The sequence below is a fragment of the Lepidochelys olivacea genome, assembly GCF_965140295.1.
Source record: "Lepidochelys olivacea isolate rLepOli2 genome assembly, chromosome: 2".
Classification (NCBI taxonomy): domain Eukaryota; kingdom Metazoa; phylum Chordata; order Testudines; family Cheloniidae; genus Lepidochelys; species Lepidochelys olivacea.
In genome coordinates this window covers 272,217,111-272,244,483 of record NC_140412.1, presented here as the reverse complement: position 1 = coordinate 272,244,483, position 27,373 = coordinate 272,217,111, and the positions used below count along the sequence as shown (strand labels likewise).

General features: G+C 46.1%; 1 protein-coding gene across 5 annotated transcripts in view; it reads right to left on the bottom strand.

Moving 5' to 3' along the window:
- Positions 1-1,506: 1,506 nt before the first annotated feature.
- SMARCD3 (SWI/SNF related BAF chromatin remodeling complex subunit D3) overlaps positions 1,507-27,373 on the bottom strand; it is a 229,261-nt gene continuing 203,394 nt past the window's right edge. For all 5 annotated transcript variants that reach the window (XM_084621529.1, XM_084621528.1, XM_084621530.1 and 2 more), the window contains 3 exons: positions 12,378-12,500; positions 6,720-6,821; positions 1,507-6,579 (listed from right to left, as the gene is read on the bottom strand). In XM_084621529.1, coding sequence (XP_084477655.1) covers positions 6,526-6,579; positions 6,720-6,821; positions 12,378-12,500 — 279 coding nt within the window. In that variant the 3' untranslated portion in view covers positions 1,507-6,525. The remainder of the gene's footprint in view (positions 6,580-6,719; positions 6,822-12,377; positions 12,501-27,373) is intronic.

The window sequence follows — 27,373 nt, the reverse complement described above, 5'->3', positions numbered from 1 at the left end:
TGAATGAGGGAGGCAACCTAGTGACAGAGGATGTGGAAAAAGCTAATGTACTCAATGCTTTTTTTGCCTCTGTTTTCACTAACAAGGTCAGCTCCCAGACTGCTGCGCTGGGCATCACAAAATGCGGAAGAGATGGCCAGCCCTCTGTGGAGATAGAGGCGGTTAGGGACTATTTAGAAAAGCTGGACGTGCACAAGTCCATGGGGCCGGACGAGTTGCATCCGAGAGTGCTGAAGGAATTGGCGGCTGTGATTGCAGAGCCATTGGCCATTATCTTTGAAAACTCGTGGCGAACCGGGGAAGTCCCGGATGACTGGAAAAAGGCTAATGTAGTGCCAATCTTTAAAAAAGGGAAGAAGGAAGATCCTGGGAACTACAGGCCAGTCAGCCTCACCTCAGTCCCTGGAAAAATCATGGAGCAGGTCCTCAAAGAATCAATCCTGAAGCACTTGCATGAGAGGAAAGTGATCAGGAACAGCCAGCATGGATTCACCAAGGGAAGGTCATGCCTGACTAATCTAATCGCCTTTTATGATGAGATTACTGGTTCTGTGGATGAAGGGAAAGCAGTGGATGTATTGTTTCTTGACTTTAGCAAAGCTTTTGACACGGTCTCCCATAGTATTCTTGTCAGCAAGTTAAGGAAGTATGGGCTGGATGAATGCACTATAAGGTGGGTAGAAAGCTGGCTAAATTGTCGGGCTCAACGGGTAGTGATCAATGGCTCCATGTCTAGTTGGCAGCCGGTATCAAGTGGAGTGCCCCAAGGGTCGGTCCTGGGGCCGGTTTTATTCAATATCTTCATAAATGATCTGGAGGATGGTGTGGATTGCACTCTCAGCAAATTTGCGGATGATACTAAACTGGGAGGAGTGGTAGATACGCTGGAGGGGAGGGATAGGATACAGAAGGACCTAGACCAATTGGAAGATTGGGCCAAAAGGAATCTGATGAGGTTCAATAAGGATAAGTGCAGGGTCCTGCACTTAGGACGGAAGAACCCAATGCACAGCTACAGACTAGGGACCGAATGGCTAGGCAGCAGTTCTGCGGAAAAGGACCTAGGGGTGACAGTGGACGAGAAGCTGGATATGAGTCAGCAGTGTGCCCTTGTTGCCAAGAAGGCCAATGGCATTTTGGGATGTATAAGTAGGGGCATAGCGAGCAGATCGAGGGACGTGATCGTTCCCCTCTATTCGACATTGGTGAGGCCTCATCTGGAGTACTGTGTCCAGTTTTGGGCCCCACACTTCAAGAAGGATGTGGATAAATTGGAGAGAGTCCAGCGAAGGGCAACAAAAATGATTAGGGGACTGGAACACATGAGTTATGAGGAGAGGCTGAGGGAGCTGGGATTGTTTAGCCTGCAGAAGAGAAGAATGAGGGGGGATTTGATAGCTGCTTTCAACTACCTGAAAGGGGGTTCCAAAGAGGATGGCTCTAGACTGTTCTCAATGGTAGCAGATGACAGAACGAGGAGTAATGGTCTCAAGTTGCAGTGGGGGAGGTTTAGATTGGATATTAGGAAAAACTTTTTCACTAAGAGGGTGGTGAAACACTGGAATGCGTTACCTAGAGAGGTGGTAGAATCTCCTTCCTTAGAGGTTTTTAAGGTCAGGCTTCACAAAGCCCTGGCTGGGATGATTTAACTGGGAATTGGTCCTGCTTTGAGCAGGGGGTTGGACTAGATGACCTTCTGGGGTCCCTTCCAACCCTGATATTCTATGATTCTATGATTCTATGATTCTAAAGTTCTCTGGCACATGTTCTCTGCCAGCAGATCGAGGGACGTGATCGTTCCCCTCTATTCGACATTGGTGAGGCCTCATCTGGAGTACTGTGTCCAGTTTTGGGCCCCACACTACAAGAAGGATATGGAAAAATTGGAGAGAGTCCAGCGAAGGGCAACAAAAATGATTAGGGGACTGGAACAAATGACTTACGAGGAGAGGCTGAGGGAACTAGGTTCACCGGGGGAAGGAGACCAAAGCCCTGTGGTAAGTGGGAAAGTGGGATACCGGGAGGAAGTACAGGCAGGAATGTCTGTGAGGGGAGGGCTCCTGCCTCATACTGAGAATGAGGGGCGATCAGCAGGTTATCTCAAGTGCTTATATACAATTGCACAAAGCCTTGGAAACAAGCAGGGAGAACTGGAGGTCCTGGTGATGTCAAAGAATTATGACGTGATTGGAATAACAGAGACTTGGTGGGATAACTCACATGACTGGAGTACTGTCATGGATGGTTATAAACTGTTCAGGAAGGACAGGCAGGGCAGAAAAGGTGAGGGAGTAGCACTGTATGTAAGGGAGCAGTATGACTGCTCAGAGCTCCGGTACAAAACTGCAGAAAAACCTGAGTGTCTCTGGATTAAGTTTAGAAGTGTGAGCAACAAGAGTGATATAGTAGTGGGAGTCTGCTATAGACCACCGGACCAGGGGGATGAGGTGGACGAGGCTTTCTTCTGGCAGCTCGCAGAAGCTACTAGATCGCACGCCCTGGTTCTCATGGGTGACTTTAATTTTCCTGATATCTGCTGGGAGAGCAATACAGCGGTGCACAGACAATCCAGGAAGTTTTTGGAAAGCGTAGGGGACAATTTCCTGGTGCAAGTGCTAGAGGAGCCAACTGGGGGGGAGCTTTTCTTGACCTGCTGCTCACAAACTGGGAAGAATTAGTGGGGGAAGCAAAAGTGGATGGGAATCTGGGAGGCAGTGACCATGAGTTGGTTGAGTTCAGGATCCTGACACAGGGAAGAAAGGTAAGCAGTAGGATACGGACCCTGGACTTCAGGAAAGCAGACTTCGACTCCCTCAGGGAACGGATGGGTAGGATCCACTGGGGGACTAACATGAAGGGGAAAGGTGTCCAGGAGAGCTGGCAGTATTTCAAGGAATCCCTGTTGAGGTTACAGGGACAAACTATCCCGATGTGTCAAAAGAATAGTAAATATAGCAGGCGACCAGCTTGGTTTAACGGTGAAATCCTAGTGGATCTTAAACATAAAAAAGAAGCTTACAAGAAGTGGAAGGTTGAACATATGACCAGGGAAGAGTATAAAAATATTGCTCGGGCATGTAGGAATGAAATCAGGAGGGCCAAATCGCACCTGGAGCTGCGCTAGCGAGAGATGTCAAGAGTAACAAGAAGGGTTTCTTCAGGTATGTTGGCAACAAGAAGAAAGCCAAGGAAAGTGTGGGCCCCTTAATGACAGTGACATTAGGGGTGACAGTGGACGAGAAGCTGGATATGAGTCAGCAGTGTGCCCTTGTTGCCAAGAAGGCCAATGGCATTTTGGGATGTATAAGTAGGGGCATAGCGAGCAGATTGAGGGACGTCATCGTCCCCCTCTATTCGACATTGGTGAGGCCTCATCTGGAGTACTGTGTCCAGTTTTGGGCCCCACACTACAAGAAGGATGTGGAGAAATTGGAGAGAGTCCAGCGGAGGGCAACAAGAATGATTAGGGGTCTGGAACACATGACTTATGAGGAGAGGCTGAGGGAACTGGGATTGTTTAGTCTGCAGAAGAGAAGAATGAGGGGGGATCTGATAGCTGCTTTTAACTACCTGAAAGGTGGATCCAAAGAGGATGGATCTAGACTATTCTCAGTGATAGCAGATGACAGGACAAGGAGTAATGGTCTCAAGTTGCAGTGGGGGAGGTTTAGGTTAGATATTAGGAAAAACTTTTTCACTAGGAGGGTGGTGAAACACTGGAATGCGTTACCTAGGGAGGTGGTAGAATCTCCTTCCTTAGAAGTTTTTAAGGTCAGGCTTGACAAAAGCCCTGGCTGGGATGATTTAATTGGGGATTGGTCCTGCTTTGAGCAGGGGGTTGGACTAGATGACCTCCTGAGGTCCCTTCCAACCCTGATATTCTATGATTCTATGAACTGGGATTGTTTGGTCTACGGAAGAGAAGAATGAGGGGGGATCTGATAGCTGCTTTTAACTACCTGAAAGGTGGATCCAAAGAGGATGGATCTAGACTATTTTCAGTGATAGCAGATGACAGAACAAGGAGTAATGGTCTCAAGTTGCAGTGGGGGAGGTTTAGGTTAGATATTAGGAAAAACTTTTTCACTAGGAGGGTGGTGAAACACTGGAATGCGTTACCTAGGGAGGTGGTGGAATCCCCTTCCTTAGAAGTTTTTAAGGTCAGGCTTAACAAAGCCCTGGCTGGTATGATTTAGTTGGGATTGGTCCTGCTCTGGGCAGGGGGTTGGACTAGATGGCCTCCAGAGGTCCCTTCCAACTCTATTATTCTATGATTCTATGTGCTGCATACCTATGCCCCAGCCTCTGCTCTTCCTTTCCTCACACAAACAAACTAGTATTATTTATGTATTTCTTACTACTGGAGACTGAACCCATCCTCTAAATGTAGCTGCTCTGTTTAACATGTGCTGAAAAGAGCCTACACACTGGATAGCATGCACACAACTGATACAGCAGCCTAATAAATATGGAAGCACAGTTGCAGATAACTCACTCTGTTTCCCCTCAGAATGTTTTGCCTGTGGTCAGGTTAATGGAGTAAATGAGAGCTGAATATCTTTCCCATCCCAGGAACCTCACATTCCCACTCTAGCCTTAGCTTAAGACTGCAGGACTGGAGTGGTTTTAACATTGAAACGGTTTAGCCCAAGCATTGAGGAGTGTGCTCCCCCATTTACAATAAAAGGCCTCACTATCCAGGACAAAGCAGGGATCTGTCTCACACCAAATGAATTTATAAGATAGTACTGACTGGTACATCATCACAATCCAAATTCAAATGCTCAAACAGGTCTCTGAACACAAAGGTCAGAGTGAAAACTATGGTATACAAAAGCAGAGAGGTTAAATGAAGAGACATGGATGTCCCCTTCCAGAATTGGACAAAGGAAACTCAGGAGTACGCCAGAAGAGGACAATTCCCCAACAGGGAAGACCTGCAAAGATGACAGAGGAGGAGATAGCAATATTAAAACAAACTACATTGTTGAGAAGAACAGTGCACTACAAACCTGAACTTATTTTTCCTTGCATGAGAGTGAAGAAAAGGATGCAAGTAGGAGTATCCCAGAAGAGGAGTTTGATTTATCAATCATCAATATGTCATTCATTCAACTTTGGCAACTGCTTTTTGGGCTGGGAATCATGTTGGGTTATTATTACAGACTGACTTGGGTGCAACATAGATTCAGGGTTCAAGGAGTGGGCATGTGCCACTACTCCCTGCCTCTTGGCTGTTTAATAGGTTGTAATTTTCATAGCCTGGATCTCCTATACTTCTCGAAGGAAGTTGTTTTTTCTAGGAGTTCTTAATCTCTACTGCTGGAACTTGACTGTGGCAGATAGTGCTTGTAACCAAGCAGCATCCTGAAGTACAGTTACAGATTAAATAAAGGGGCTGAAAGTTTTTTCTGGTATAGGTTCTACATCTGTGGTTGAAACATAGGGTTCATCCATGGAGTCAGAGAAGAGAAGTCACTGCAATTTTCTTACATGCTATGAAGTTGCACATCTTGGACTCTGCAGCACTTCAGTGATCAGGAGGAAACATCTCTTGAGCACTGTTCCTTATGTTACAGCCAGCACAGCACAAAGGTAATGAAATCAGATACCTTACATTGTAGCCTTCCAGTAATACTAACTGCAGCTAAAGCAGTAATAAACACAAAGCACCACTAGGTCATTTCCACTTTCCCAGAATGCTTCCTTTTGGCTCCAACCTCACCACTACTGGCTCCAATGATACCACTGGCAGTTTTCTTATCATAGAGGCAGTTATATTCGTCTCGGCATTGCAGATTTGAGCATCATGATGAGTTCTTGGCTTGTGTGGTGAAACGGACTTCACTCCATCTTTCACTCAAGGGGACAAGGTCTTGCAGAATGAATGGCCTGACTGTACCTCTTCCTTTTAGATGTTTTGTCACTTAATGGACAGAAATCTCTCTCTCCCATGGGGGAGGGCAGCCCCTTGGTCAGTTCCAGTTGGAATGGAAGCTGTGTTTGGGTAACTGAATGATTCCACAGCTGGTAGAACATTTTGTCCATTTTCAGGGAATTATCAGTGCAGAAAGTTGTCATAGGAGACTCTCAGATCACAGCTGAAACCACGAAGAATGAGAACTGCCTTTGTTTCTCCACATCCACAGTCTCCTGTAACATCTAGCATCCCCCCCCCCCGACCCATGAATATATGGTATAGTCCAATAAGTTTGTTGTGTAGTGTCTGAACTTTCTACTAAAACTCAATGATGCAAGTAGATGGATGAACATTTAATCCTTATTAATATGGACACCTCTATGGGGAATAGAAATCTTGCGCCCTCTCCGGCCTGGAATGGTTTGAGACACTCACATTAGCAGGATTTTCAGGGGTCACGCTAAAGCTGGTGTTGTGACTGGTGTTGCTGATGGCACATTCTTGTCCAGTCATTAAGCAAGTCCATGTGTAACAGTGAGCTAAGTAACACTTAGACGTCCACTGGCTCTAGGTTCATGATGCCAATGGGAGACTGTAAATAAAGTTTATGTGTTACGCACTCCCAGAGACTGTTCCAGTTCCTGCCGGCGCTGTTGGATCTGAAAGAATAAAAATTATAAGTCTGTACAATTCTGCAGATTCACACATCATCAATCAGCAGGCAGGAGGATTCACTCTGCCCATGCCCAGTTAGCCAGCATGCATGCCACAAGCAGGCTAAGTTACATTTCCTCCTTACCTTGCAGTAGAAATATCTGCTAACAGCCTCCTGGGACCAGGGCTCATGATAAAATTCAGCTCTACGCTCCTCCTCAGGGTTCCCAACCACATCAGTCATCACCTGTGACAAAGATGCAACAATTCCTTAGCACATTTCTTATAATCTGCATGTAACCCTCCAACATACCTGGAGTCAAAGTGTCCCAGCAATGTCTACGTGGCTTCCTCACCAGCATTAAATTGTCAGGATCTTAACCAAAAATGCTTACTAAAGTGCTGTCTTTATCCAATATCCATATCTCTCCTGAGCCCACTCCATTTCCCAACATGGAAAGAACTGCTATGGAGAAAGTCAGTCAATTAATAAATTAGGAAAGGGGAGAAAACTGAAGGCTCAAAATTGGCCAAAAACTTGAGGTACTTTTTCAATATCTGCAAGAAAATATAAAAAGATTTGAACAATTAACGGGGAAAGAAAAATCTTAAAATGGTTGAGATTTTCAAAGCAGTGCAGGGGACTTTAAGTCATTAAAAGCAATGACCAAATCCCCTGCACTGCTTTGAAAAGCTGAGCAAATATAACTGTTGTTACAGAACAAGGCAGGGGACATTTAGTGCATTGCATATTGTCACTAATGCACAGAATCCATGCTATGCCCTGGCTTGTACATAGTCACCTGGGAGGACCCCATCAGTGTGCAAAACCCCCAAGGGTTTACACTTTTCCATAAGGATAAACTGCATGGTCTCAATGTCTCCTAGACTGTGCTGCCAGGCTCCAGCACTCCCACTTCTCACCTTAAGCTTTGCCCAGCTAGTCTGGCTAAAGCACATTCCTTTTAAGAGACTTTTACCCTCTTCAGAGATCAATGCACTTCAGCAAGTATCTGCTGCAGCTCCATGCAGCCTTCTCAAAAACAGACTAGGGTTTATTAGTCAACTGGGATACTCCTAGTTGCATCCTGGAACACAGCATCAGGAAGTTCTTTAAGTTAACACAGAGAAGCAAAGGATAAGGCTATGTCCAGACTTAAAAAACTAGTGTCACAGCTGCACCACTGTAGTGTTTCAGTGTAGACACTTACTACAGTGATGAGAGTTGGTCTTCCATCACTGTATGTAATCCACCTCCCTGAGAGGTGTTAGCTAGGTCAATGAAAGAATTCTTCCATCAACCTAGCACTCTCTACTCTGGGGATTAGGGTGTTTTAACTACGGCCTGGTCTACACTATGAGGTTAGGTCTAATTTAGCCATGTTAGGTTGATTTTATAAGGAATGCGCCTACACAACCAACCCCGTTCCGCCAACCTAAAGGGCTCTTAAAATGGATTGCTGTACTCCTCCCCAACGAGGGGAGTAGTGCTAAAATCAACCTTCCTGGGTCGAATTTGGGGTAATGTAGACGCAGCACTGTGCAATTTGATGGTATTGGCCTCCGGGAGCTATCCCAGAGTGCTCCAATGTGACCGCTCTGGACAGCACTTTCAACTCTGATACACTAGCCAGGTACACAGGAAAAGCACTGGGAACTTTTGAATTTCATTTCCTGTTTGAAGAAAAGGAGTACTTGTGGCACCTTAGAGACTAACAAATTTATTTGAGCATTTATTTGAGTCTCTAAGGTGCCACAAGTATTCCTTTTCTTTTTGCGGATACAGACTAACATGGCTGTTACTCTGAAACATTTCCTGTTTGGTCAGCGTGGCAAGCTCAGCAGAACAGGTGACCATGCAGTCCCAGAATTGCAAACGAGCTCCAGCATGGAGCGAACGAGAGACACTGGAGCGGATTGCTGTATGGGGAAAAGAATCTCTGCAGGCAGAACTCCAATCCACCAGAAGAAATGCTGATATATATACCAAAATTACACAGGGTATGGTGGACAGAGGCTACACCAGGGACACACAGCAGTGCCGCGTGAAAATTAAGGAGCTCAGGCAAGCCTAGCAAAAGACAAAGGAGGCAAACAGTAGCTCAGGGTCAGAGCCCTAGACATACCGCTTCTATGATCAGCTGCATGCCATTCTAGGGGGAGACCTAGACCCTACCACTACCCCATGACTGTCTGTGGACACCTGCAAGGTGGCAGCCTCACACAACACGGAGGAGGTTTTTGTGGATGAGGAAGAGGAGGAGAAGGAGAATGCATAGCAGGTAAGTGGAGAATCTGTTCTCCCCAGCACCCAGGATCGTTTCATCATCCTGGAGCCAATACCTCCCAGGGCATATTGTTCCCAGACCCTGAAGGCGGAGAAGGCACCTCTGGTGAGTGCATATTTGTAACTAAACTATAGGTGTTAAAAGCAATTGTGTTTAATGTTTGATTTGCCCTGAACAATTGGGATGCATTTGCAGCCAGTACAGCTATAGGAAAAATCTGTTAATATGTCTGGGGATGTAGTAGGAATCCTCTAGGGACATCTCCATGAAGCTCTCCTGGAGGTACTCTGCAAGTCTTTGCAGAAGGTTTCTGGGGAGGGCTGCCTTATTTCGTCCTCCGAGGTAGGACATTTTACCATTCCAAGCCAATAGCATGTAGTCTGGAATCATTGCAGCACAAAGCATGGCAACGAATGGTCCTGGGTTTTGGTCGTGTTCATGCAACATTCGGTCTTTATCTTTCTGTGTCAGCCTCAGGAGAGTGATATCATTCACGGTCACCTGGTTGAAACAGGGGACTTTTTGTAAGGGAACAGTAAGCCCTCCTTGGTGATCCCTGGCACATTAGACCCCGGTCATGCTGGGCTGTTTGCACTTGGCTAAAAGGGATCATCCTGGAGAACAGCCATGCAGGGGGGAGGGGTGTGCTACACATCCACCCCAAAACTGCAGCCCCTCCTTTTAAACGGCAAATCCAACCGGCATTGGTTGCTATGGGAACGGAGGGTGCGCTGCAGTTTGAAACCATTCCCACACGTTATGAAAGCGGAAGAAGCCAACCCCACGTACCCTTTGGCTTACCATGGCTGCCTGGAAACAGAATTCTGTTGCCCAGCCATGTGTGATGTGTCACCATACTGGCAGGTGCTCAATATAAAAAGCAAAATGCAACCTTGTACCTAAAACACATGTGTTGTCTGCTGTGAATTGCTTGATTCACTGTGAAAGAGTCTCCCTTTTGTTCTCAGAAATGCATTTTCTTAAATTCTACTTTCCCTTTTCTCCCCCACTTCAGCTGAAAATGTTTCTATGCTCCCCGTATCAACTCCAACCCTGAGCAGATCAGAAGGTGAAAAAAACACACTTGCGATGATATGTTTTCAGAGTTCGTGCAGTCCTCCCGCACTGATAGGGCACAGCTGAATGCATGGAGGCATTCGGTGGCAAAAGCCAGGAAAGCATACAGATAGCGTGATCGGAACACACAGGAGGAGATGAATGAATGGATTCAGAACAACAGGGACTTTATTTCCTGTGCCAGCTGTGGTCAAAGGGGGCGGGACTGGCTTACAGTTCATTCACCACAGGGGGTGGCTTTGCATCAAGGACAAACACACAAAACTGTCACACCGTAGCCTGGTCAGTCATGAAACTGTTTTTGAAAGCCTCTCTGATGCGCAGCGCACCTCGGTGTGCTCTTCTAATTGCCCTGGTGTCTGGCTGTTCAAAATTGGCCACCCGGTGATTTGCCTCAATCTTCCCACCTCACCATGAACGTCTCCCCCTTATTCTCACAGATATTATGGAGCACACAGCAAGCACCAATAACAATGGGAATATTGCTTTCGCTGAGGTCTAACCTACTCAGCAAACAGCACCAGTGCCCTTTTAAACATCCAAAGGCACATTCTACCACCATTCTGCACTTTCTCAGCCTATAGAATCATCATAGAATATCAGGGTTGGAAGGGACCCCAGAAGGTCATCTAGTCCAACCCCCTGCTTGAAGCAGGACCAATTCCCAGTTAAATCATCCCAGCCAGGGCTTTGTCAAGCCTGACCTTAAAAACCTCTAAGGAAGGAGATTCTAGGTAACGCATTCCAGTGTTTCACCACCCTCTTAGTGAAAAAGTTTTTCCTAATATCCAATCTAAACCTCCCCCACTGCAACTTGAGACCATTACTCCTCGTTCTGTCATCTGCTGGCTGTTCCTGATCACTTTCCTCTCATGCAAGTGCTTCAGGATTGATTCTTTGAGGACCTGCTCCATGATTTTTCCAGGGACTGAGGTGAGGCTGACTGGCCTGTAGTTCCCAGGATCCTCCTTCTTCCCTTTTTTAAAGATTGGCACTACATTAGCCTTTTTCCAGTCATCCGGGACTTCCCCGGTTCGCCACGAGTTTTCAAAGATAATGGCCAATGGCTCTGCAATCACAGCCGCCAATTCCTTCAGCACTCTCGGATGCAACTCGTCCGGCCCCATGGACTTGTGCACGTCCAGCTTTTCTAAATAGTCCCTAACCACCTCTATCTCCACAGAGGGCTGGCCATCTCTTCCCCATTTTGTGATGCCCAGCGCAGCAGTCTGGGAGCTGACCTTGTTAGTGAAGACAGAGGCAAAAAAAGCATTGAGTACATTAGCTTTTTCCACATCCTCTGTCACTAGGTTGCCTCCCTCATTCAGTAAGGGGCCCACACATTCCTTGGCTTTCTTCTTGTTGCCAACATACCTGAAGAAACCCTTCTTGTTACTCTTGACATCTCTGGCTAGCTGCAGCTCCAGGTGCGATTTGGCCCTCCTGATATCATTCCTACATGCCTGAGCAATATTTTTATACTCTTCCCTGGTCATATGTCCAACCTTCCACTTCTTGTAAGCTTCTTTTTTATGTTTAAGATCCGCTAGGATTTCACCATTAAGCCAAGCTGGTCGCCTGCCATATTTACTATTCTTTCGACTCATTGGGATGGTTTGTCCCTGTAACCTCAACAGGGATTCCTTGAAATACAGCCAGCTCTCCTGGACTCCTTTCCCCTTCAAGTTAGTCCCCCAGGGGATCCTGGCCATCCATTCCCTGAGGGAGTCGAAGTCTGCTTTCCTGAAGTCCAGGGTCTGATCATAGCAGTTTAGTTATCAACTCCATGCAGACAACTCAAATACACATCTGCATTCAGGACTTCTGAAGGGAAGGGAAAGTGTCTTTATTTGTTTCTGTGAACCATTATTATTCATTATTGTACTGCAATAAAACCTAGAGTTCCCAGTCAAGGATCAAAACTTCATTGTGTTGGGTCATGAAATAAAAGACAGTCCCTGGACCAAGGTGAAAACACAATAGGTGGACAAAATAAATGAAGTATTTTTCATTATAAACAGTAGTCAGACTTGCCCTCTAACTAGTCATTATCACCTGGCAGCTTTTTGTACAAATCAAGGCAAAGGTGAGTCATAAAGGGGGATTTGCATGGCAAAGCACCTACCATGCTCGCAGGTGCTCAAAATAGCAAATAAAATACTTCACAAATCTTTTTAGTAAAGCTACATGGATCAGAACCAATGAAAAATATTTGTTGAAACCTTTGTGAGCTACAAACACTTATCTCACATTACAATTTTTCTAAAAGATCTGCTCTAGGAATTATTTTGGGGAAGTTCTATGGCCTGTGTTATACGGGAAGCCAAACTAGATGATCACAATGGTCCCTTCTGTCCTTGGAATTTATGAATCTGAAACTGCACAGCTCAAGCCCATGCTTGACTGACTCCTCTTCCCTCCCAGAATGCCCTGCTCACCTTGAGATCCCTGCTCTGGGATCGGAGAAGATCTTGAATGTATCCTTTGGGATCTTTAGAGAAACTCAGCATGAAATCACGTTGTATCTTTAGCTGGTTTATAGATTCAATTGTCTCATGAATCTGAAAAGTAGAAGAAATAATATGGACATTCTTGTATTTACGTGTCCCCAAGCCACAGTGTGTCTGAGTTTATCCTCTTTAGCCCATCTGTAATTCATATGAAACACAGAACTGTCATTTTGACAAATTACAGTTATTAAGAATCCCAAGGCATCTTTCCCCAGAATAAGCATGTTAACTCTGATGTCTTGGCCATGTTCTGCTTTCCTGACTGCTCCTACACTTCACCTAGATACAGAATTCTTTTTCACATCCTGTCCTGAACTGTTGGATAGTGTGAAGCATGCACTGTCAAGAACTAACTTATTTCACTGGAGGATTCAGTGATCCCTGTGGACAGTGAGCCAGTTTGCCAAGTCTGTTAAGATATTTTGGGATCTTTCTGGATGAAAGATGCTATATAAATATGTAAATAGAATTGTCTCTATTAAAACAAAGCAACAAATATAGGCACTGATGCAGGAAAACACTAAAGCACAAGGGCCCACAATAGTGGTACCCTTAACTCACTCAACAATATTGTTAATCTATCCAGCTATACTCTTAGCCCAGCAGAAGAGCCTGTCCTATCTCGGGGCCTCTCCTTCTGCCCCACCACCCCCATTGACATCATACAGTTCTGCAGCGACCTAGAATCCTACTTTCACCGTCTCTGACTCAAGGAATATTTCCACCACACTGCTGAACAGCACACTAACCGACAGAAACCTTCCTACCAATGCTACAAAAAGGATTCTGCGTGGACTCCTCCTGAAGGTCGAAACAACAGACTGGACTTCTACATAGAATGCTTTCACCGATGAGCACGGGCTGAAATTGTGGAAAAGCAGCATCACTTTCCCTATAACCTCAGCTGTGCAGAACACAACGCCATCCACAGCCTCAGAAGCAACTCTGGCATTATAATCAAAAAGGCTGATAAAGGAGGTGCTGTAGTCATCATGAATAGGTCGAAATATGAACGAGAGGCTGCTAGGCAACTCTCTGACACCACATTCTACAGGCCATTACTCTCTGATCCCACTGAAGGTTACTAAAAGAAACTACACCATCTACTCAAGAAACTCTCTGAAGAAGCAGAGGAACAAATCTACACAGACACACCCCTAGAGACCCGACCAGGGGTATTCTATCTGCTACCCAAGATCCATAAGCCTGGGAATCCTGGACGCCCCACCATCTCGGGCATTGGCACCCTGACAGCAGGATTGTCTGGCTATGTAGACTCCCTCCTCAGGCCCTATGCTACCAGCACTCCCAGCTATCTTCGAGACACCACTGACTTCCTGAGGAAACTACAATCCATTGGTGATGTTCCTGAAAACAGCATCCTGGCCACCATGGATGGAGAAGCTCTCTACACCAACTTTCCACACAAAGATGGACTACAAGCTGTCAGGAACAGTATCCCCAATAATGTCACGGCAAACCTGGTGGCTGAACTTTGTGACTTTGTCCTCACCCACAACTATTTCACATTTGGGGACAATTTATACCTTCAAGTCAGCGGCACTGCTATGGGTACCCACATAGCCCCACAGTATGCCAACATTTTTATGGCTGACTCAGAACAACGCTTCCTCAGCTCTCGTCCCCTAGCACCCCTACTCAACTTGTGCTGCATTGATGACATCTTCATCATATGGACCCAGGGGAAGGAGGCCCTTGAGGAATTCCACCAGGATTTCAACAATTTCCACCCCACCATCAACGTCAGCCTGGACCAGTCCACACAAGAGTGCCCACTTCCTGGTCACTACAGTGCTAATAAGCGATGGTCACATAAACAGCACCCTATACTGGAAACCTACTGACAACTATACTTACCTACATGCCTCCAGCTTTCATCCAGACCACATCACACAATCCATTGTCTACAGCCAAGCTCTAAGATACAATCACATTTGCTCCAATCCCTCAGACAGAGACAAACACCTACAGGATCTCTATCAAGCATTCTTAAAACTACAGTACTCATGCAATCACAGACATGAAGGTCGCTATCTTAAAACAAAAAAACTTCAAATCCAGACTCCAGCGAGAAACTGCTGAATTGGAATTCATTTGCAAATTGGATACTATTAATTTAGGCTTAAATAGAGACTAGGAGTGGCTAAGTCATTATGCAAGGTAGCCTATTTCCCCTTGTTTTTTCCTACCCCCCCCCCCCCACGATGTTCTGGTTTAACTTGGATTTAAACTTGGAGAGTGGTCAGTTTGGATGAGCTATTACCAGCAGGAGAGTGAGTTTGTGTGTGTATGGGGGTGGGGTGTGTGTGAGAAAACCTGGATTTGTGCTGGAAATGGCCCACCTTGATTATCATGCACATTGTAGGGAGAGTGGTCACTTTGGATGAGCTATTACCAGCAGGATAGTGAGTTTGTGTGTGTGGTTTTTGGGAGGGGGGTGAGGGGGTGACAGAACCTGGATTTGTGCAGGAAATGCCCCAACTTGATTATCATGCACATTGTGTAAAGAGTTGTCACTTTGGATGGGCTATCACCAGCAGGAGAGTGAATTTGTGTGGGGGGGTGGAAGGTGAGAAAACCTGGATTTGTGCTGGAAATGGCCCAACCTGATGATCACTTTAGATAAGCTATTACCAGCAGGACAGTGGGGTGGGAGGAGGTATTGTTTCATATTCTCTGTGTGTATATAAAGTCTGCTGCAGTTTCCACGGTATGCATCCGATGAAGTGAGCTGTAGCTCACAAAAGCTCATGCTCAAATAAATTGGTTAGTCTCTAAGGTGCCACAAGTACTCCTTTTCTTTTTGCGAATACAGACTAACACGGCTGTTACTCTGAAAAAAGTACCCACCTGGTGAAGTGAAGAAACAGATTGACAGAGCCAGAAGGGTACCCAAAAGTCACCTACTACAGGACAGGCCCAACAAGGAAAATAACAGAACACCACTGGCCATCACATACAGCCCCCATCTAAAACCTCTCCAGCACATCATCAAGGATTTACAACCTATCCTGAAGGATGATCCCTCACTCTCACAGACCTTTGGAGACAGGCTAGTCCTCACTTACAGACAGCCCCCCAACCTGAAGCAAATACTCACCAGCAACTACACACCACACAACAAAAAAACTAACTCAGGAACCAATCCCTGCAACAAACCCTGTTGCCAACTCTGTCCGCATATCTATTCAAGGGACATCATCATAGGACCTAACCACATCAGCCACACCATCAGGGGCTCATTCATCTGCACATCTACCAATGTGATATACAGGGGTGAAAATAAGTCCAGTGACTTACCGGTATGCTGGGGCCAGCTCTGGCCCCCAGAAGGGGCGGTGCCTAGGGCGGAAGGGATGGTGCCGAGGGGGTCAGAGCCAACCCCAGCCCACCCTGTAAGGTAAGTGCCCCCCACCGGGTGGTAGCAGCAGCAGCCCGGGGTTCCGGGGGCTATTTAAAGAGCCTGCTGCTCCCCTGCTTCTATTGCTCCAGTCCTTTATATAGCCCCCGGAGCCCTGGAGTAGTGGCAGAACTGCTGGGAGCCCCAGGCCCTTTAAATTGCCCCCTGGGGAAGCCGGGCTGCCCCAGTACAGCTGTTGCACTAGTTTCAGTCTGATGGTTTCCTGGGAGAGAGGGAAAAAACCTCATGCCATCCTGCTTGTTGATGTAGACTATGGTGGTCATGTTTTCGGTCATTATTTGGATTGTCTATTCCTTGATTTATTGGAGAATGGACTTGAATGCTTTGAACATAGCTCTGAGCTCCAGAAGATTGATGTGCATTTTTGTTTTCATTGCAGTCCATAGGTCTTGTACACCAAGGTCTTCCATGCACATTTCCCAACCCAAAAGCGAAGCATCTATTAAGAAGGTCCTGGGGTGGAAGGAGACCCCTCTGCAGGTATTTGCGAGGTCCTTCCATAATTTCAGGTATGACATGAGTAGAGGGAACACAGAGAGGCATGTCTAGATGACATCTGGTGAGTTTGTAAACCTATCTCAATCAACCTCGCATGCAATTGAGGTGAATTTGTCACAAAGGCACAGGAGGCCACATGACAAAGAGTGGTGAGACACATCCTTACACATCTGCATCTGGGTTTGATTCTAACTGTAGAACTGGTGCCAGCACATTCTTGAAGCTGTCCTGGGAGAGGTAGGGCATGGATCTTGTGAAGTCCAGGATCACATTGAGAAATCTGATTCACTGGACTGGGGGAGAAATAGGGGGGTGCCAAGTTCACTTTCTCCACAATTGACTTTCATACCCAGGCTCTGGAACAGAGCGTGAAGCACACAGACTGAGGACTGATGAAAATATCTTCCCTGCACCAGCCAGTCACGCAAGTATGGCTTGTAGCCTATAAAGCTAGCCTGCTTGCTTGCATATATATATTTTGTTATGAGTTTAATCATTTAAGTTTATTATTTGTTATTATAATAGGTTTACCAATTTGTATTAGAGTATTTTAGCTGTAATGGAAGGAACCTACAGGTAACATTCTGTATGTTAAGCTAAGGCAAGTTAACATACATCTGTTCGAGACCTTTACCCTAGACAGGTGCTGATGAGCTAAAGCATACAGTATATATGTTTGTGACCTTTCACATAGATAAGTAGGCAAGTTAAAGTAAGTTGGTAGGTAAGGCCACCCAAGTTCCTGTCCTGTTTCAGACTTAACAGGTACACCACAAAAAACATGGAAATAACTGATTATAACAGAAATAACAGAGGTGAAGATGAGCTAGTGGTCTCTAATAGTTATGAATATGTCATTAATATGCACGAACATACCAGCCTATAGATTAAGTGTACTCTAACATTTTTGTGGGTGAGAAGGCTAAGTTTGGACATGGAAGGAGGGCACTTAGGGCTCAGGCAACCCTATAATAGGGGCAACCCACCATGTTAGGGAGATTCATAGAATCATAGAATATTAGCGTTGGAAGAGACCTCAGGAGGTCATCTAGTCCAATCCCCTGCTCAAAGCAGGACCAATCCCCAACTAAATCATCGCAGCCAGGGCTTTGTCAAGCCGGGCCTTGAAAACCTCTAAGGATGGAGATTCCACCACCTCCTTAATTAACCCATTTCAGTGCTTCATCACCCTCCTAGTGAACTAGTGTTTCCTAATATCCAACCTAGACCTCCCGCACTGCAATTTGAGACCATTGCGTCTTGTTCTGTCATCTGCCAACACTGAGAACAGCCTAGCTCCATACCCTTTGGAACCCCCCTTCAGGTAGTTGAAGGCTGCTATCAAATCCCCACTCACTCTTCTCTTCTGCAGACTAAATAACCCCAGCTCCCTGAGCCTCTCCTCGTAAATCATGTGCCCCAGCCCCCTAATTCATTTTCGTTGCCCTCCGCTGGACTATCTCCAATTTGTCCACATCCCTTCTCCAGTGGGAGGGACCAAAACTGGATGCAATACTCCAGGTGTGGCCACACCAGTGCCAAATAGAGGGGAATAATCACTTCCCTTGATCTGCTGGTAATGCTCCTACTAATACAGCCCAATATGCGGCTAGCCTTCTTGGCAACAAGGGCACTCTGCTGACTCATATCCAGCTTCTCATCAACCTGTAATCCCCAGGTCCAGTTGTGGTGTGGAACATGGTGGAGTACTGACAAAGGGTAACATAAGTTCCGCCGATGGTGTGAGAGGCAATAAATGGCCCAGAGGGCACAGGACCAGATGCACTGAGCCTGAGGGTCTTGGCGGGATTGATGGTGCCAGGAGCAAAGTAGAGGGTCCCGGTGCCAGAACAGATGGGGCCAATGGTGCGAGGTGGCATTTGGAGCGATGCTCTGTCTGCGTTCTCTTTGGGGACAGTGCTGAAGTTGAGGCTGGACCATCAGCTGTAGTGCATGACTTCTCGCCCGACCGATCCCGATCTGGGGAAGAAACACTGCCCTTTGAGGTGGTTCCTGTCAGGGAGCCACCTTTGTGCCCGTGCTTCTTGTGCACGTGGTGGGGCTTTGGTGTGAATGGTGATGTCGCACTAGAAGGACTCAGTGAGGTGCTCACCATCAGTGTTGGGCGTCGCTCTGGTAGTTCCATTGGAGCTGTGCATGTGGGCGCAGTGCCTCCTCCATTAAGAAATTGCAGAGGCAAAGCTCACAAGTTGCTCGGGTCCGTGGTGGAAAGGAGCAGCAAATGGAGCAGCGGGAAACTATGTAGGCTTCACCCAGACACTACAAGTAGTGGGTATGTTCGTCGCTCACTGAGAAGGAGCAAGGGCACAAGACACAGTTTTAAAAACTGGCTTGAAAGGGCACAGTCCCCGGGCTGGGAAGGATAGAGAAGTCGCCAATGAACAACCTAACTAACTAGAAAAATGACCTTGAGCGGATCACTGCAGACTACGTGGCTCTAGGAAGAAGGATAAAGAAGTTTGAGGGGCAAGTGGTGTTCTCGTCCATCCTCCCCGTGGAAGGAAAAGGCCTGGGTAGAGACCGTCAAATCGTGGAAGTCAATGAATGGCTATGCAGGTGGTGTCGGAGAGAAGGCTTTGGATTCTTTGACCATGGGATGGTGTTCCAAGAAGGAGGAGTGCTAGGCAGAGACGGGCTCCACCTAACGAAGAGAGGGAAGAGCATCTTCGCAAGCAGGCTGGCTAACCTAGTGAGGAGGGCGTTAAACTAGGTTCACCGGGGGAAGGAGACCAAAGCCCTGAGGTAAGTGGGGACGTGGGATACCGGGAGGAAGCACGAGCAGGAGAGTGCGAGAGGGGAGGGCTCCTGCCTCATACTAAGAAAGCAGGACAAACAGCAAGTTATCTCAAGTGCCTATACACAAATGCAAGAAGCCTGGGAAACAATCAGGGAGAACTGGAAGTCCTGGCACAGTCAAGGAATTATGATGTGATTGGAATAACAGAGACTTGGTGGGATAACTCACATGACTGGAGTACTGTCATGGATGGATCTAAACTGTTCAGGAAGGACAGGCAGGGCAGAAAAGGTGGGGGAGTTGCATTGTATGTAAGAGAGCAGTATGACTGCTCAGAGCTCCGGTATGAAACTGCAGAAAAACCTGAGAGTCTCTGGATTAAGTTTAGAAGTGCGAGCAACAAGGGTGATGTCGTGGTGGGAGTCTGCTATAGACCACCGGACCAGGGGGATGAGGTGGACGAGGCTTTCGTCCAGCAACTAACGGAAGTTACTAGATCGATGGTTGTCATGGGAGACTTCAATCACCCGGATATCTGCTGGGAGAGCAATACAGCGGTGCACAGACAATCCAGAAAGTTTTTGGAAAGGGTAGGGGAAAATTTCCTGGTGCAAGTGCTGGAGGAACCAACTAGGGGAAGAGCTCTTCTTGACCTGCTGCTCACAAACTGGGAAGAATTAGTAGGGGAAGCAAGAGTGGATGGGAACCTGGGAGGCAGTGACCATGAAATGGTCGAGTTCAGGATCCTGACACAAGGAAGAAAAGAGAGCAGCAGAATACGGACCCTGGACTTCAGAAAAGCAGACTGACTCCCTCAGGGAACTGATGGGCAGGATCCCCTGGGAGATTAACATGAGGGGGAAAGGAGTCCAGGAGAGCTGGCTGTATTTTAAAGAATCCTTCTTGAGGTTACAGGGACAAATCATCTGGATATATAGAAAGAATAGTAAATATGGCAGGCGACCAGCTTCGCTTAACAGTGGAATCCTTGCGGATCTTAAACACAAAAAAGCTTACAAGAACTGGCAGATTGGACAAATGAGCACGGAAGAATATAAAAATATTGCTCGGGCATGCAGGGGTTAAATCATAGAATCATAGAATATCAGGGTTGGAAGGGACCTCAGGAGGTCATCTAGTCCAACCCCCTGCTCAAAGCAGGACCAATCCCCAATTAAATCATCCCAGCCACGGCTTTGTCAAGCCTGACCTTAAAAACTTTTAAGGAAGGAGATTCTACCACCTGCCTAGGTAACGCATTCCAGTGTTTCACCACCCTCCGAGTGAAAAAGTTTTTCCTAATATCCAACCTAAACCTCCCCCACTGCAACTTGAGACCATTACTCCTTGTCCTGTCATCTTCTACCACTGAGCATAGTCTAGAACCATCCTCTTTGGAACCACCTCTCAGGTAGTTGAAAGCAGCTATCAAATCCCCCCTCATTCTTCACTTCCGCAGACTAAACAATCCCAGTTCCCTCAGCCTCTCCTCATAAGTCATGTGTTCGAGGCCTCTAATAATTTTTGTTGCCCAAAATTTTGTTGCCCAGATTCTCGTCCACTGTCACCCCTAGGTCCTTTTCTGCAGAACTGCTGCCTAGCCATTTGGTCCCTAGTCTGTAGCGGTGCATTGGATTCTTCCGTCCTAAATGCAGGACCCTGCATTTATTCTTGTTGAACCTCATCAGATTTCTTTTGGCCCAATCCTCCAATTTGTCTAGGTCCCTCTGTATCCTATCCCTACCTGCCACCGTATCTACCACTCCTCCTAGTTTAGTATCATCCGCAAATTTGCTGAGAGTGCAATCCACACCATCCTCCAGATCATTTATGAAGATATTGAACAAAACCGGCCCCAGGACCAACCCTTGGGGCACTCCACTTGATACCGGCTGCCATCCAGACATGGAGCCATTGATCACTACCCATTGAGCCCGACAATCTAGCCAACTGTCTACCCACCTTATAGTGCATTCATCCAGCCCATACTTCTTTAACTTGCTGACAAGAATACTGTGGGAGACCATGTCAAAAGCTTTGCTAAAGTCAAGAAACAATACATCCACTGCTTTCCCCTCATCCATACAGCCAGTTATCTCATCATAGAAGGCAATTAGATTAGTCAGGCATGACTTGCCCTTGGTGAATCCATGCTGACTGTTCCTGATCACTTTCCTCTCCTCTAAGTGCTTCAGAATTGATTCCTTGAGGACCTGCTCCATGATTCTTCCAGGGACTGAGGTGAGGCTGACTGGTCGGTAGTTCCCCAGATCCTCCTTCTTCCCTTTTTTAAAAATGGGCACTACATTAGCCTTTTTCCAGTTGTCCGGGACCTTCCCCGATCGCCATGAGTTTTCAAAGATAATGGCCAATGGCTCTGCAATCACATCCGCCAACTCCTTTAGCACTCTCGGATGCAGCACACCCGGCCCATGGACTTGTGCACGTCCAGCTTTTCTAAATAGTCCTGAACCACTTCTTTCTCCACAGAGGGCGGGCCACCTACTCCCCATGCTGTGTTGCCCAAATCAGGAAGGCCAAATCACACCTGGAGTTGCAGCTAGCAAGAGATGTTAAGAGTAACAAGAAGGGTTTCTTCAGGTATGTTAGCAACAAGAAGAAAGTCAAGGAAAGTGTGGACCCCTTACTGAATGAGGGAGGCATCCTTGTGACAGAGGATGTGGAAAAAGCTAATGTACTCAATACTTTTTTTGCCTGTGTCTTCACGAACAAGGTCAGCTCCCAGACTACTGCACTGGGCAGCACAGCATGGGGAGGAGGTGACCAGCCCTCTGTGAAGAAAGAAGTGGTTCGGGACTATTTAGAAAAGCTGGACGAGCACAAGTCCATGGGGCCAGATGCGCTGCATCCAAGAGTGCTAAAGGAGTTGGCGGATGTGATTGCAGAGCCATTGGCCATTATCTTTGAAAACTCATGGCGATCGGGGAAGGTCCCAGACGACTGGAAAAAGGCTAATGTAGTGCCCATTTTTAAAAAAGGGAAGAAGGAGGATCCGGGGAACTACCGAGCAGTCAGCCTCACCTCAGTCCCTGGAAGAATCATGGAGCAGGTCCTCAAGGAATCAATTCTGAAGCACTTAGAGGAGAGGAAAGTGATCAGGAACAGTCAGCATGGATTCACCAAGGGCAAGTCATGCCTGACTAATCTAATTGCCTTCTATGATGAGATAACTGGCTGTATGGATGAGGGGAAAGCAGTGGAAGTGTTGTTCCTTGACTTTAGCAAAGCTTTTGACACAGTCTCCCACAGTATTCTTGCCAGCAAGTTAAAGAAGTATGGGCTGGATGAATGTACTAGAAGGTGGTGTGACAGGGTCAGGCCAGATGGCTACAGGAGAGTGATAGAAGGCAGATATATTAGCCCCAGGCTAAGTAGGTCCCTTTTCCCTGGGTAAGGTAACAGGGAAGGTTCCAGAACAATCAGGAACCTTCTGGAGACAATTAAGACTGACAGGCTGATTAGAACACCTGCAGCCAATCAAGAAGCTGCTAGAATCAACTAAGGCAGGCTAATCAGGGCACCTGGGTTTTAAAAGGTTTCAGAGTAACAGCTGTGTTAGTCTGTATTCGCAAAAAGAAAAGGAGTACTTGTGGCACCTTAGAGACTAACCAATTTATTTGAGCATGAGCTTTCGCGAGCTACAGCTCACTTCATCGGATGCATACCGTGGAAACTGCAGCAGACTTTATATACACACAGAGAATATGAAACAATACCTCCTCCCACCCCACTGTCCTGCTGGTAATAGCTTATCTAAAGTGATCATCAGGTTGGGCCATTTCCAGCACAAATCCAGATTTTCTCACCCTCCACCCCCCCACACAAACTCACTCTCCTGCTGGTGATAGCCCATCCAAAGTGACAACTCTTTACACAATGTGCATGATAATCAAGTTGGGCCATTTCCTGCACAAATCCAGGTTCTCTCACCCCCTCACTCCCCTCCCAAAAACCACACACACAAACTCACTATCCTGCTGGTAATAGCTCATCCAAAGTGACCACTCTCCCTACAATGTGCCTGATAATCAAGGTGGGCCATTTCCAGCACAAATCCAGGTTTTCTCACACCCTCCCCCACTCCCCCACCCCCATACACACACAAACTCACTCTCCTGCTGGTAATAGCTCATCCAAACTGACCACTCTCCAAGTTTAAATCCAAGTTAAACCAGAACATCTGGGGGGGGGGGTAGGAAAAAACAAGGGGAAATAGGCTACCTTGCATAATGACTTAGCCACTCCCAGTCTCTATTTAAGCCTAAATTAATAGTATCCAATTTGCAAATGAATTCCAATTCAGCAGTTTCTCGCTGGAGTCTGGATTTGAAGTTTTTTTGTTTTAAGATAGCGACCTTCATGTCTGTGATTGCGTGACCAGAGAGACTGAAGTGTTCTCCGACTGTTTTATTTGCCACACGCTCTCAAAGAAACTGCGGAATCACCTGATCAACATCCTCTACAGCAAACAGGGAAAGATTAAGAATGAGCTCTCAAAAATGGATACTCTCATAAAAAACCAACCTTCCACACAAACTTCCTCGTGGCTGGATTTTACTAAAACTAGACAAGCCATTTACAACACACACTTTGCTTCTCTACAAAAGAAAAAGGACACTAAACTTTCTGAACTACTACATGCTACAAGGGGCCTTAAGGGGCCTTACAAGAGGAAGGTCCTATGGTGAGGATAAAGAAGGTGTTGAGAGGAGGCCATGGGGAAGTAGCCCAGGGAGTTGTAGCTGTTGCACAACTGTTCCAGGAGGCACTCTAAATAGCTGCATACCACAGGGCCCTGGGCTGGAACCCGGAGTAGAGGGCGGACCGGGTTTCCCCCAAACCTCCCAAGTCCTGGTCAGACACAGGAGGAGCTGACCTGGACTGTGGGTTCATGAAAATGGCCAAACTGAGGGCTGCTGTGAAACTCCAAGGCAAGACCCACCAAGGTAGAGGAGGAACTTTGTCACAGTGGATAGAAAGCTGGCTAGATTGTCGGGCTCAACTGGTAGTGATCAATGGCTCCATGTCTAGTTGGCAGCTGATATCAAGTGGAGTGCCCCAAGGGTCGGTCCTCGGGCCGGTTTTGTTCAATATCTTAATTAATGATCTGGAGGATGGCGTGGATTGCACCCTCGGCAAGTTTGCAGATGACACTAAACTGGGAGGAGAGGTAGATACGCTGGAGGGTAGGGATACGATACAGAGGGCCCTAGACAAATTAGAGGATAGGGCCAAAAGAAATCTGATGAGGTTCAACAAGGACAAGTGCAGAGTCCTGCACTTAGGATGGAAGAATCCCATGCACCGCTACAGACTAGGGACCGAATGGCTAGGCAGGGGTTACAGTGGATGAGAAGCTGGATATGAGTCAACAGTGTGCCCTTGTTGCCAAGAAGGCCAATGGCATTTTGGGATGTATACGTAGGGGCATTGCCAGCAGATCGAGGGATGTGATCGTTCTCCTCTATTAGACATTGGTGAGACCTCATCTGGAGTACCTTGTCCAGTTTTGGGCCCCACACTACAAGAAGGATGTGAAAAAATTGTAAAGAGTCTAGCGGAGGGCAACAAAAATGATTAGGGGACTGGAACACATGAGTTATGAGGAGAGGCTAAGAGAACTGAGATTGTTTAGTCTGCGGAAGAGAAGAATGAGCGGGGATTTGATAGCTACTTTCAACTACCTGAAAGGGGGTTCCAAAAAGGATGGATCTAGACTGTTCTCAGTGGTAGCTGATGACAGAACGAGGAGTAATGGTCTCAAGTTGCAGTGGGGGAGGTTTAGGTTGGATATTAGGAAAAACTTTTTCACTCGGAGGGTGGTGAAACACTGGAATGAGTTACCTAGGGAGCTGGTGGAATCTCCTTCCTTAGAAGTTTTTAAGGTCAGGCTTGACAAAGCCCTGGCTGGGATGATTTAGTTGGCGATTGGTCCTGCTGTGAGCAGGGGGTTGGACTAGATGACCTCCTGATGTCCCTTCCAACCCTGATATTCTATGGTTCTATGATTCTATGATTTCAATTATATTTGCCTCCAGTAAATAACTAATTAACTAAAGCTAATAAGGGATCTCTGTGTGTTTCACCGATTTCATCTTCTTAATTAATTCTAAAGTAGCTGCCTGAAAAAGAACCTACTTGTGCCATGTGCATGTTCCACCCTAATAAATAATTTTATAATTGGAATAATTGTTCAGGCTACAGAAGAGTGCAGGGAAGAGTGAGCTGAAAAGGCAAGGAGAGGAGCTCTGCAGTGGGAAGTATTGGGGTGGTTTCATCATGAACCAAAACCTCCACATCCATCAATCACAGATACACAGTCCCACTCACTGTAGCATCTGAGTGCTTTACAGTCTTCAGAGTCGTTATCCTCATAACACCCCTGGGAGGTACAGCAGTGCTGCTATCCCTGTTTTACAGACTGGAAACTCAGAGGCCAAATCTATTCTTGAAAGTTTCAGTAAAACTCTCCTATGTAAATGCAAAAAAGTTATTTTGCCGGTATAGCTTATATTGAGTCATTGGACAAAATAAGCTAAGCCAGCAAAAGCACTTTTATGCTAGTACAACTGTATCTACACTAGGACTTCTGATAGGACAAAAATGTCACAGAAAATCACAGACGTAACCAACATTGCTATGCTGGCAAAAGCTTGCAGTGTAGACCTGGCCTAAGTCATATAGTTTAAAACCCCTTTTTGGTTACTTTGTTACCGCCTATTTAACTGAAATGACTAATAAATATTTTGTGAAAGGACTTTGTTGTTAAACATTCAACACCCCAACTGTTACAATCATTCAGTGAAAGTGGAAGGTATACACATAGTTTTTCTACCAATTTAACTATTTTGGTTAGAGGTGTGATTTTACAGTGAAATAGCTAAATTGGTACAAACCCTAGTGTGGCACAGTTTTCCTGGCATAAAGGTGCTTATTACACTGGAATAGTTTATGAGAATTAGCACCTTTACACTGATTCAATTGCATTCACCCTTTCAAGTTGTACAGCTGTAACTAAACCAGTATAATGACAGGTTTCAGAGTAGCAGCCGTGCTAGTCTGTATTTGCAAAAAGAAAAGGAGTACTTGTGGCACCTTAGAGACTAACAAATTTATTTGAGCATAAGCTTTCATGAGCTACAGCTCACTTCATCGGATGCATTCAGTGGAAAATACAGTTGGGAGATTTATATACATAGAGAACATGAAAGAATGGGTGTTACCATACACAGTGTAAGGAGAGTGATCACTTAAGGTGAGCTATTACCAGCAGGAGAATGGGGGGGGGGGGGCAGGAAAAAATCTTTTGTAGTGATAATCAAGGTGGGCCATTTCCAACAGTTGACAAGAACATCTGAGGAACAGTGGGACACAAATCAGACGTCAAGAATTATAATATTCAAAAACCAGTTGGAGAACACTTCAATCTCTTTGGTCACTCGATTACAGACCTAAAAGTTGCAATTCTTCAACAAAAAAGCTTCAGAAACAGACTCCAACGAGAGACTGCTGAATTGGAATTAATTTGCAAACTGGATATAATTAACTTAGGCTTGAATAGAGACTGGGAGTGGATGGGTCATTACACAAAGTAAAACTATTTCCCCATGTTTATCCCCCCCCAACCCCGCACTGTTCCTCAGACATTCTTGTCAACTGCTGGAAATGGCACACCTTGATTATCACTACAAAAGGTCCCCTCCTCCCCTGCCCCCCGCTCTCCTGCTGGTAATAGCTCACCTTAAGTGATCACTCTCCTTACGGTGTGTATGGTTACACCCATTCTTTCATGTTCTCTATGTATATAAATTTCCCCACTGTATTTTCCACTGAATGCATCCGATGAAGTGAGCTGTAGCTCACGAAAGCTTATGCTCAAATAAATTTGTTAGTCTCTAAGGTGCCACAAGAACTCCTTTTCTTTTTTTGAAGTAGGGACGTGATTACTGTATCCAGTTCTGGTATCCACATTTTAAAAAAGATGTTGTAAACTTGGAGAGGGTACAGAAAAGAGCCACAAAAATTATTTGAGGACTGGAAAAAAAGAAAGCTTTACATGAGAGATTTAAGGAGCTCAATTTGTTTATCTTATTAAAAAGAAGATCAAAAAGTGACTTGATTATCGTATATGAGTATCTTCATGGCAAGACAATACCAGGTAGTAAAGAGCTATTTAGTCTAGTGGAGAAAGCAGAATAAGAATGA